The sequence below is a fragment of the Silene latifolia genome, chromosome Y (assembly GCF_048544455.1).
Source record: "Silene latifolia isolate original U9 population chromosome Y, ASM4854445v1, whole genome shotgun sequence".
In the NCBI taxonomy this organism is placed as follows: domain Eukaryota; kingdom Viridiplantae; phylum Streptophyta; class Magnoliopsida; order Caryophyllales; family Caryophyllaceae; genus Silene; species Silene latifolia.
Genome location: NC_133538.1, coordinates 277,353,233 through 277,365,064, shown reverse-complemented (window position 1 = coordinate 277,365,064; position 11,832 = coordinate 277,353,233). Strand labels below are relative to the sequence as shown.

Below are 11,832 nucleotides of genomic sequence, written 5' to 3'. Positions count from 1 at the left end.
GGAAATTGTCACTCAAACATGATAATTAATGAGACTAATTAAATTAGAAGACTATTAAATTAAAAGCTAAGACAAATAACTTACATCTAACACCACACGATCATGAAAAGATTGAGACCCTCCATAATGAGTAGGCTCAACTTCCGCGTCCTTATCTCCTCCTTTCATGTTGATCTTGTTCCGGGCCGATGCTTCCTTGAACTCAGGATTGTTCCGGTACTTGGTATATTCCTCATATGACGAACCCGTAATCAATAAAATAACAATTATTAATTAATATATTTTCAAAATATGTAATGAATTTTAACTAATTACGGGTATTAAACGAAACTAAATACTTTTCATGAAAGATGGCGCCTTCTTCCTCTTAGACACCTTATACATGTTGTCCCTTAGCCTCTTCTTGCCAATGTCATTATACCTTTGCCAAACTAGGCGCTCAAGGTCGGTTGGCCAATAGAACACACGCTACAAAAAGTAAACACATAGATGAGAAACAAATTAATAATAAGGTAAAAAGAATAAATAAATTATATTTTATAAATAGATACCCGGAAGTTGTTGAACCACATCTCCTTATCTTCATCACTAGCGTTACTCCAACAAGTAACGCCGTGTGTCATGTTCTCTTGGGTGCTATTAGTCACACCACGAACAACTGTTTGACTTCTAAACCTGAAATCAAACATGTTAAAAACATAATTATATAGGAAAAAAAATAATGTATAATTAACATATGTCTAAAAAAAGTCATTTATTACTAAATAAAAAAATTACAAAATAGAATGAATAAAAAATTACCAAAGACCATTCGGATCAAGGATCATCCTGCCGTCAGTATGTCGGGGTATAGCAACCTCCTCCTCCTCCTCCTCACTCACCTCCGTAGTAGAACGGTCAACGTCCTCCTCCTGCTCTCGGGAGCTACTACCTCCCTCACTATAGCCTCCGCGCTGCCTACCTCCTCCACGAGCCATGTGTACTACAATTGAATAAAAAGTGTTAGCAAATATTACAGGATAATTATTATAAGATATAAAAAAATAAAACCTAATAAACAGGTATAAAAGAAAAAATAAAACGCTAATAATTGTTTCCAAATTTTGATATGTATACTTTCAATACCTTCTCTTACTCATCATCATCATCATCCTCATGTTCTTCTTCTTCTTCTTCTTCTTCTTCTTCTTCTTCTTCTTCTTCTTCTTCTTCTTCTTCTTCTTCTTCTTCTTCTTCTTCTTCTTCTTCTTCTTCTTCTTCTTCTTCTTCTTCTTCTTCTTCTTCTTCTTCTTCCCCCTCTTCTATCCCATCCCTCTCCTTATCATTCTCTTCTTCTTCCTCTTCTAACTCATCCTCCGCTTCTATCTCATTTGCATAAATAATTTCATCATGATCAACTGGGACAAAACTGCTTTACGATACAACCTCTTCTTGGAAAAAAGATGTATCAACTTCTGATCGTGCCTTTGTTTTAAAAACGGCCCACCATTGCTTTTGTTGTCTACCATTACTTGTGCTCGGAAGAGATGCAAAATAAACTTGATGAGCTTGTTGTGCAAGTATAAATGGGTCATATTGAGAGTAGGTTCGAGTATGATTCACTTCCACGAGTTTGTAACGATCATGGACTCTCGTTCCAGCTACGGAATTATCCCTCCATTGAATCTTGAATAAGACGGTTTTATAACTCCGATCCCGGCCATTGTAGCACTACTCAAAGATATCCTCTAATATGCCATAATATTCATTGCCATCAAGAGAAGAAATAGTAACGCCGTAGTTGCATTTAGCCTTACTTTTGCCATAGTCAAATGTTTGAAACTTAAACCCATTAATTGAATATCGATTCCACGTCACAACCTTTCGAGAGTAAATATGGCTTTTGGTTTAGCCCCATCCTTACGAATATGAAGTTTAGGACGATCACAAAATTTCTTCAATTCTATTCTTGAATTAATATCATCACGTGTCTTTTCTTTTACATCCATAATCGTATGAATAAGTAACTCAAAGAAGTTCTTCTCTATGTGCATCACATCCAAATTATGTCTGATCAACATTGTTTTCCAGTAGGGAAGCTCCCAAAAAATACTTCTTTTAAACCAACCATTTTTTTTCTTTTTCAACTCTTTAAACTCTTCTTCAGTCCCCTCGAAAGTTGTTGGCAAATCATGTACAGCCTCCCATATCTCATCCCCTTGGAGTCGAACCGGAGCATTGTCACGCACCTCCTTACCTTTTAAGAAAGATTTCTTGTTCTCTCTATGAATATGTCCATCCGGTAAGAAACATCTATGACAATCAAACCAACTAATTTTTTTGGAATTAGGAAGATAAAATGCTTTACTCCTATCCATGCAATAAGGACATGCCTTTCGCCCAGCGGTTGCCCATCCTGATAGCATACCATATGCGGGAAAATCATTTATAGTCCATAACAATGAAGCTCTTAGTTGGAAATTTTGCTTCTTCGACACATCAAATGTTTCTACACCAACTTCCCACAAATACTTCAGTTCCTCCACCAACAGTTGTAAATAAACATCCAGATGGTTTTTTGGGTTATCAGGACCGGGAATAAGTAATGAGAGGAAAATAAATTGTCTTTTCAGACAAAGCCAAGGAGGTAAGTTGTACGGCGTGGTCATTACGGGCCAACACGAGTAGTTTCTACCAAACTGACCAAAAGGGTCAAACCTATCCGTACACAAGCCAAGTCTCACATTGCGAGGTTCCTCGGCAAAATCGTGATATAACCTATCAAAATGCTTCTGTAATACCCCGCATTTTAGACGAAAGAATAATATTAAAATGTGTTTTAAATGATATTTAATAATTTAATTAATTGGATAATAAGTTTGTAAGACGGAAATAAAATATAAAATAATTAAAAAGGAAGAAATGTGGGTCGTGGGCTTGAGTATATAGTCTGGATTGTAATTGTATATTATTACTAATACTAATATGGGAGTAATTAAAAAGAAAAGGAAAAATAAAGGTAATTGCTTTAAGGAAACTTCCTCCCTGTTTCCTTCCCACACCTATATAAATAAGCTATTGTATCTACCCATAAGCATACAAAAACATAAAAACACAATAATTGATCTAAGGCAAGGGAGAGAAAGATCTAAGGGAGAAAAATAAGAGAATTCATCCAATTATTGTTGTCTCAAGGTAAGATCGTCTCAACTTATATTTATATAGTCGGATTTAATTAAATTATCGTTTAAACTCTGTGTAGACCACCGTGAACCGTGCCGTTACCCTCATTAGTTGGCCTTGACCGTCGGGATGCTAGTGGGACCTGTCGTGGCTGTTGTCGACCACTGTGGAAGGTGAATTTCGCGTCTAATGTTATGGTTGTCGCGGATTTAAGACGGGTTTTGTGACTTACTGGTTGGACGAATAAACACGGGACTTGGGTGTCTGGTTAGCTCGGCTATGGGCGGTTTTAATGGTGGAGTCGGGGTGGCTTGAGGTGGTGGTTGGTGCGGTGAGCTGTCGGGTTGTGGTGGTTCACGCGGGTTTAAGCTGTTTAGGTGGGTTTTGAATCGTTTAATGGGTCGTGCGTGGGTGTAGCAGGTGGTGGAACCACCGTGGGTCAAGGGAGACCACGATGGTGGCCACGGGTGGTCATGGTGGCAGTAGGGTGGTGATTTAGTCGGGTTTTGTTGTTTCGTGTCGGGTTTTCAGGAGCTGTTTAGGGCGGGATTTTGGGGCCTGTATAGGAGGTTTCAGGTGAAGGTTAAGGGCTGTCGGGGTTGGCCGTGGTGCAGGCTAAAGCGTCGTAGGATTGGGTGGTAGTGTCGGTGGCTAGGGGTGTCGCAAGGGGCTGGTCTTGGTGAGGGGTTTGGGACTCGGTATTATGGTATGTCGTGGAGTTGGGATTTGTTTCACGTGGTGTACGGGATTGTAAGGGGGGATTTGGGTTTTGCTTTAATTCCATTTGTTTATTAAGTCGGATTTTTTACGTAATTGTTACACGGAAAATTAATTAATTAAACTAAATTGTAATTAATTAAACTAATATAATGAATTGAATAATTAATAATTAAATTATAATATTTCGTTTAGGTGACGGTTTTGAAGTGGACTATTTCTGATTATTTTATTGGACTGCTTTATTGGATTTGCCGCCGAGGTAGGTTATCTACTCAACTCGAATATGCGTTGGTGTGATTTATTAAGTAATGGTTAGTTGGAATTGTATGTTTAACTGTTGAATGATGTGTTGTTAATTTATTACCATCCATATTATATATTGTATTGATATCTTTGAAGGCCCGGTCCAAGGGTGGCGGGTAAAATGAAGAACCGGTCCACGGGTGGCGGTATATAAAAGAGTGTCTCGGGACTTATGATGTTATTGTTTATAAGGGTGTCTCGGGTTATTGATAAGGGTGTCTCGGGTTATTTATATGGGTGTCTCGGGTTGTGTATGGAGGATGTGTGGAGATTTGGAGCTGTGATCGGGATTGATCATTTACATATTTATTCTGTATTATTGTTGTACTGTTCTTGTTGTTTAGATATTCCTACTCGACCGTTGGGTTGACCGTGTATTCGTTAAACACCTGTGATGAACCAATAATTGGGGAGCAGATTGATTTCAGGTAATTGCGCAGACTTAGAAGGGGAGCTGAAGGGCGAGAGGATATGGCATTTACCTAGCTGTCTAGATCACTTTAGAAGAACAAACAATATTTATTATTCGAATTATTTAGTTTTCCGCTGCAGTTGTATTTATTAATTTAATTATTTATTTTGGATTATGTAATAAGGCCATTTAAACATTATAATTATTTAAAGTACTGTGGTTTCTTTTACCTTTGTATTCACTACCTCAGGTAACTGAGATGGTAACACGTTCATTTATCTAGGAATGCCTAGTAAAGGCTCTTAAATAAATGGGGGTGTTACAAAGTGGTATCAGAGCGTACGTTCCTCAGGCCTAAAACAAATGAATCCAATGAATTTAGGATGAGTCTAATAAAATGAACCCGGGTAGAAACTGTTAGGAGCCCCTTAAGGCTTGGGATGAGTTAGGGGCCCCCTCACACCAAACTTCTGGCCCTTTCAGTTTTGAACCGGTCACCTTTGAGTAAATTGAACGAGTGGGGTAAATAGAGAATATTCTGTCTTAAGGGTCAATTATCTGTCTTAAGAGAGAAATTTCTAACCTTGTTGCAGGACGCAGATTGAGGTAAGTAATATATGATAACATTTGGCCTAGGGCAGTGAGAATTGGAGTAACTATTGGGATTTGTGTTGAAATTTGGGTGAAATTATATAAATTGATTTGAATTAATAGCGGGAATTATTAATTATTAATCTACATGAATGGATGTTGTGTGAATTAGAAATATTATGTCTAGTGATATGCGGTTATGTGATCCCTAAGCCATGATTAGTGTAGTAATTTAATGATTAAGCAATAAGTTTGTGGGTATGGCGGTTTTGGACGGTTGTGCGTCACATGGTTGGCTGGCTTTAGGCCAGTCCAGACAACCACATGCTGTTTTGTTTGCAGGTGTATTAATTAAAAACCTTATGCCTAAATTCCTTAGCAAAAGCTTATGTGTGTATTTTCTTTCCTTTAACATCAGAACCATGCCTCCAAAGAAGGCTACACCTACACCCACTTCTATGTCTCAAGAGGAGATTGATCGTCTGATTGCTATGAATGAGGCCTTGACAGCTGCGTTGAAAGCCAAGGGGTTAGTGCAAGATTCAGCTAAAGTGAGTGCTTCTATTGCGAGGCACAATCCGACGAAGTATGATGGTTTGGGAGCACCTTCTTTATTGGGAGATTGGCATAGAGAATTTGATAATCTTTTTGAGCTATTGAAGTGTCCTGCGGAAATGCAAGTGGATCAGGCTGCTTATTATCTAAGAGGGAAAGCTGGTATGTGGTGGACTAGAAGCAAGGAGGCTTTGAGAGAGGCTGCTGCAAATAGTGGAAGTGATTATGTGAGGTGGTCGGGGTTCAAGAAGGTTCTGAATGTTGTGTTCGTTCCAGAGCACATTAAGAGGAGAATGAGAGCAGAATTTAACTCTTTCAAAATGACAGATGAGATGACAGTGGAGACCTACTACAATAAGTTCATGGAGCTATCTGAGTATGTTGCAGACTTAAACTTCAGTGAGGAGATGTTGGCACTTAGATTCGAGAAGGGGTTGACCACAACTATCAAAAAGAGGTTGGCAGAAGGGCAACCAAGTAACATGGATGACGTGTATCAAAGAGCCGGACATGCTTGAGAGGATTGCGATATGCTTAAGGAAGAAAAGAAAGAAAAGGGTGAGAAGAGAAAGACCGAGGTCAAGTGAGAATGCTTTGGGAATAAGAAATAAAATGTGAATCCATACCGATCTTTTTTCTCCAACAATGGGCAGAATGGGAATGGAAACCGTGGGGGCTTCAGTAGAGGAGGATCTTCGGGAGGCGGTGTTCTTACTTGCTTTAGATGTGGGAAAGTGGGTCATAAGATTGCTTGATTGCGAGTTCATGTGGGAAGTCAAGGAAGGGGTTTTGTAAATGTAAACCGTGGGAGGCTATCGTACTCCTATGCAGAATTATGGGAATTATAATCCAAGATCTGGTGGTGGCAATTATCAGAGGAGCAACAACAATTATTCCAATCAAAATCGCTTCAACAACAATCAAAGCAATAATTTTCAAAGATAATGAACAGTGGAAATCAAAGAATGGGTCGAAGCATCAGCTAGCTGAGTGGAGCTAAGAACAAAGGAAAATTATTTATGATGGGAAAGGAAGTCTTTGAGAAGATGCTCATGTTGTCACGGGTACATTTCTTGTTAATTCCGAGCCTACCTTTGTTTTGTTTGATTCGCGAGCTACCCACTCTTTTATTTCAAGTGAGCATGCTAGGACTTTAAAGTTGAAAGAATATGATGAGATAAAAGACCTAGTAGATATACCTTCAGGGGATTCCATACCTTGTAGTCGTGTGTATAGAGATGTGTTAGTTAAAATTGGGGAAGCTATCTTTTTGACCAATTTGATTGAATTTCCTTTGGGTGGTTTTGAGGTAATTTTAGGGATGGATTGGTTGAGTAAATATAAAGCCTTTATAGATTGTCACCAAAAGAAAGTAATCTTGAGTGGACCTAAGGGAATAAAAGTGTCTTACAAGGGATTTGTAGTTAAACCAAAAATAAAACTTATCTCAACAGTTACCTTAAAATCTTGTTTGAGGAAGAGAGGTGAGTTGGTCTTGTGTCATGTGAGGGACACACGAGAGGAGGTTCCTGGGGCGGCATCTATACCTGTTGTGCAAGACTTTCAGGATGTGTTTCCAGATGAGATTCCAGGGTTACCACCTCAGAGGGATATTGATTTTGGCATTGACTTAAAACCTGGGGCGGGACCAATTTCTAAAGCACCTTATAGAATGGGACCTAAAGAGTTGGAGGAGCTTAAAAAGCAGTTGGAGGAATTGTTGGATAAGGGCTATGTGAGGCCGAGTGTGTCACCTTGGGGAGCACCTGTGTTATTTGTTAAGAAGAAAGATGGGAGCATGAGGTTGTGTATTGACTATAGAGAGCTGAATAATGTGACTATCAAGAATCGTTACCCTTTGCCGCGGATTGATGATTTATTTGACCAACTGAGTGGGGCTGGAATATTTTCTAAGATTGATTTGAGGTCGGGGTACCATCAGTTGAGAATTAAGAATGAAGATATTCCAAAGACTGCATTTAGGACAAGGTATGGACACTACGAATTTGTTGTTATGCCATTTGGATTAACTAATGCACCGGCAGGTTTCATGGACTTAATGAACCGTGTGTTTAGTCCCTATTTGGATCAGTTCGTGGTTGTCTTTATCGATGATATCCTGGTGTATTCTAAGAATAAAGAAGAGCATGAGAAGCATTTGAGGATTGTGTTGCGACCACGAGGGAAAATAATCTCTATGCTAAGTTGAGCAAGTGTGAGTTCTCGGTTAGAGAAGGGTGCCTTTACGAGGCATGTGGTGTCTAAGGAGGGAGTGTCGGTGGATCCAAGCAAGATTGAGGCGGTTTCAAGTGGGAGAGACCGAAGAATGTGGGGATATTCAAGTTTTACGAGGTTGGTCAAGCTATTAGAGGAGGTTTGTAAAAGACTTCTAAAAAATAGCTAAGCCTTTGACTACCTTGATGAGGAAGGAGAATAAGTTTCAGTGGGATGAGAGTTGTGAGAAGGCATTCCTAACCCTGAAGGAGCGCCTGACTACAGCTCCTATTTTAGCCTTACCTGAAGGGAGTGAGAATTTTGAAGTTTATACAGATGCTTCGAAGAATGGTTTGGGATGTGTGCTTATGCAGAATGGGAAAGTGATAGCATATGCCTCGAGACAGCTGAAGCAGTATGAAGAAAACTATCCAACTCATGATTTGGAATTGGGAGCGGTGGTTTTTGCCTTGCAATTGTGGCGTCGTTATCTTTATGGAGCTACTTTTAAGGTATTTTCTGATCACAAGAGCTTAAAGTACATTTATACTAAGAAGGAGCTAAATATGAGACAGAGGAGATGGATAGAGTTAATTGGAGATTACGACATGGAGATAATTTATCATGAAGGGAAGGCTAATATGGTGGCGGATGCACTTAGTAGGAAATCTGTCCATGCTTTGTGTACTGCCATGTCTAGGATGAGATTGCGTGAGGAAATGGAAAAGATGGGCATTTCTATGATCAGGAAAGGAGATACAATTGGATATTTGACCATTGAGCCAGAGTTGTATGAAGAGATCAGGAAAAAGCAAGAAGAAGATGCGAGAGTGGCGCGGTGGGAAGAGGCCGTGGGTGAGGCCATGGTGGAAGGCGGGAAGAAGCGGTTTCACATGGGTAGTGATGGTGGTTTGAGGTTTGATGGGAGATGGTGTGTACCCGATGATGAAGAATTAAAAAGAAAGATTTTAACTGAAGCTCATTCTACTCCATATTCTATTCATCCTGGAGGAGATAAATTATATAAAGATTTGAAGAAGACTTTTTGGTGGCCTAAGATGAAGAAAGAGGTTGCTGAGTTCGTTGCTAGATGTTTGGTTTGTCAAAGAGTGAAGGGAGAGCATAAGAGACCACAAGGTAAAGTTCTGTCCTTGGATGTGCCTGAGTGGAAATGGGAGAGTATTTCGATGGATTTCATTGTGGGGTTGCCTAAGACTCAAAGAGGGAATAATATGATATGGGTGATTGTGGATCGATTGACTAAGTCAGCTCACTTCATTCCTATGAAAGATACTTGGAGTAAAGCTGAGTTGGCTAAATCTTATGTAGAAAATGTGGTGAAGCGTCATGGTGTGCCAAAAGGATATTGTTTCTGATCGTGATTCAAGGTTTATATCTAAGTTCTGGCAAGAATTGCAATCTTTGATGGGGACTCAGTTGAAGATGAGTACAAAGATTTCATCCAAATACGATGGTCGGACCGAGAGGACTATTCAGACCTTGGAGGATATGCTGAGAGCTTGTGTGATGGAGTTTGGTGGATCTTGGGAGGAGAGATTGGATTTGATTGAGTTTTCGTATAATAACAGTTATCATACTAGTATTGGCATGGCACCTTTTGAGGCATTGTATGGCAGGAAGTGCAGGAGTCCTGTGTGTTGGGATGACAGGGCAGATGCAGTTGTGTTGGGACCTGAGATGATACAGGAAATGGTGGAGCAAGTGCACATTATTCGTCAAAAGATGCGTGTAGCGCAAGATAGACAGAAGAGCTATGCAGATTTGAAAAGGAGTGATATAGAGTTTGCTGTGGGAGATAAGGTGTTGCTTAAAGTGTCTCCTATGAGAGGTGTGATGAGGTTTGGGAGGAAAGGGAAGTTGAGTCAGAAGTATATTGGGCCATATGAGATTTTAGACAGAGTTGGAGAGGTAGCTTACCGTTTAGCATTACCTCCATCTTTGGATAGAGTGCATAATGTTTTTCATGTTTCACAATTGAGGAAGTATGTGAGTGATCCTACTCATGTCTTTGGGAGCCCGCATGTTGAGATTGATGAGCAGTTATCTTATGTTGAGGAGCCTAAGGAGATTTTGGATCGAAAAGTGAGAAAGACTCGTAATGGTGAGACTGCTTTAGTGAAGGTTTTATGGTCTAATCATAAGGTGGAAGAAGCTACATGGGAAGCTGAAGCTGCTATGCGAGAAAAGTACCCTAGTCTTTTTGTTTGAGTTAGTTGGTTACGGGGACGTAACCCTTTTCTTAGGGGGATAGGATGTAACATCTCGTATTTTTTTATAACATTTTTAGGATAAATTTAATAATAAAAGTATCTTGTGAAGGATTTATAAGAAATTTAGTTGGAATTTATTTAAGATATTATTTCTGTTGTTTGGGTATTTTGGTTAACTTCGGGACGAAGTTCTTTTTAAGGAGGGAAGACTGTAATACCCCGCATTTTAGACGGTAGAATAATATTAAAATGTGTTTTAAATGATATTTAATAATTTAATTAATTGGATAATAAGTTTGTAAGACGGAAATAAAATATAAAATAATTAAAAAGGAAGAAATGTGGGTCGTGGGCTTGAGTATATAGTCTGGATTGTAATTGTATATTATTACTAATACTAATATGGGAGTAATTAAAAAGAAAAGGAAAAATAAAGGTAATTGCTTTAAGGAAACTTCCTCCCTGTTTCCTTCCCACACCTATATAAATAAGCTATTGTATCTACCCATAAGCATACAAAAACATAAAAACACAATAATTGATCTAAGGCAAGGGAGAGAAAGATCTAAGAGAGAAAAATAAGAGAATTCATCCAATTATTGTTGTCTCAAGGTAAGACCGTCTCAACTTATATTTATATAGTCGTATTTAATTAAATTATCGTTTAAACTCTGTATAGACCACCGTGAACCGTGCCGTTACCCTCAATAGTTGGCCTTGACCGTCGGGATGCTAGTGGGACCTGTCGTGGCTGTTGTCGACCACCGTGGAAGGTGAATTTCGCGTCTAATGTTATGGTTGTCGCGGATTTAAGACGGGTTTTATGACTTACTGGTTGGACGAATAAACACGGGACTTGGGTGTCTGGTTAGCTCGGCTATGGGCGGTTTTAATGGTGGAGTCGGGGTGGCTTGAGGTGGTGGTTGGTGCGGTGAGCTGTCGGGTTATGGTGGTTCACGCGAGTTTAAGCTGTTTAGGTGGGTTTTGAATCGTTTAATGGGTCGTGCGTGGGTGTAGCAGGTGGTGGGTGGGTCAAGGGAGACCACGGTGGTGGCCACGGGTGGTCATGGTGGCAGTAGGGTGGTGATTTTGTCGGGTTTTGTTGTTTCGTGTCGGGTTTTCAGGAGCTGTTTAGGGCGGGATTTTGGGGCCTGTATAGGAGGTTTCAGGTGAAGGTTAAGGGCTGTCGGGGTTGGCCGTGGTGCAGGCTAAAGCGTGGTAGGATTGGGTGGTAGTGTCGGTGGCTAGGGGTGTCACAAGGGGCTGGTCTTGGTGAGGGGTTTGGGACTCGGTATTATGGTATGTCGTGGAGTTGGGATTTGTTTCACGTGGTGTACGGGATTGTAAGGGGGGATTTGGGTTTTGCTTTAATTCCATTTGTTTATTAAGTCGGATTTTTTACGTAATTGTTACACGGAAAATTAATTAATTAAACTAAATTGTAATTAATTAAACTAATATAATGAATTGAATAATTAATAATTAAATTATAATATTTCGTTTAGGTGACGGTTTTGAAGTGGACTATTTCTGATTATTTTATTGGACTTCTTTATTGGATTTGCCGCCGAGGTAGGTTATCTACTCAACTCGAATATGCGTTGGTGTGATTTATTAAGTAATGGTTAGTTGGAATTGGATGTT

General features: G+C 39.6%; 2 protein-coding genes and 1 long non-coding RNA gene across 3 annotated transcripts; 2 read left to right on the top strand and 1 right to left on the bottom strand.

The window, feature by feature from the left end:
• Window positions 1-330: 330 nt before the first annotated feature.
• On the bottom strand, window positions 331-983 carry LOC141630752 (uncharacterized). Its single transcript, XM_074443512.1, has 3 exons — window positions 802-983; window positions 552-675; window positions 331-468 (listed from the first exon to the last, which is right to left on the bottom strand). The coding sequence occupies exons 1-3, from the start codon at window positions 975-977 to the stop codon at window positions 331-333; spliced, it is 438 nt and encodes a 145-aa protein (XP_074299613.1). The 5' UTR covers window positions 978-983.
• A 2,098-nt stretch (window positions 984-3,081) lies between these two features.
• Window positions 3,082-4,826, top strand: LOC141626791 (uncharacterized). Its single transcript, XR_012536380.1, has 3 exons — window positions 3,082-3,174; window positions 4,075-4,141; window positions 4,603-4,826. It is a non-coding gene; the product is annotated as an uncharacterized LOC141626791 (long non-coding RNA).
• A 1,562-nt stretch (window positions 4,827-6,388) lies between these two features.
• Window positions 6,389-10,186, top strand: LOC141630751 (uncharacterized). The gene is made up of 5 exons (XM_074443511.1): window positions 6,389-6,529; window positions 7,311-7,478; window positions 8,332-8,888; window positions 9,628-9,886; window positions 9,962-10,186. The coding sequence occupies exons 1-5, from the start codon at window positions 6,389-6,391 to the stop codon at window positions 10,184-10,186; spliced, it is 1,350 nt and encodes a 449-aa protein (XP_074299612.1).
• Window positions 10,187-11,832: the final 1,646 nt, after the last annotated feature.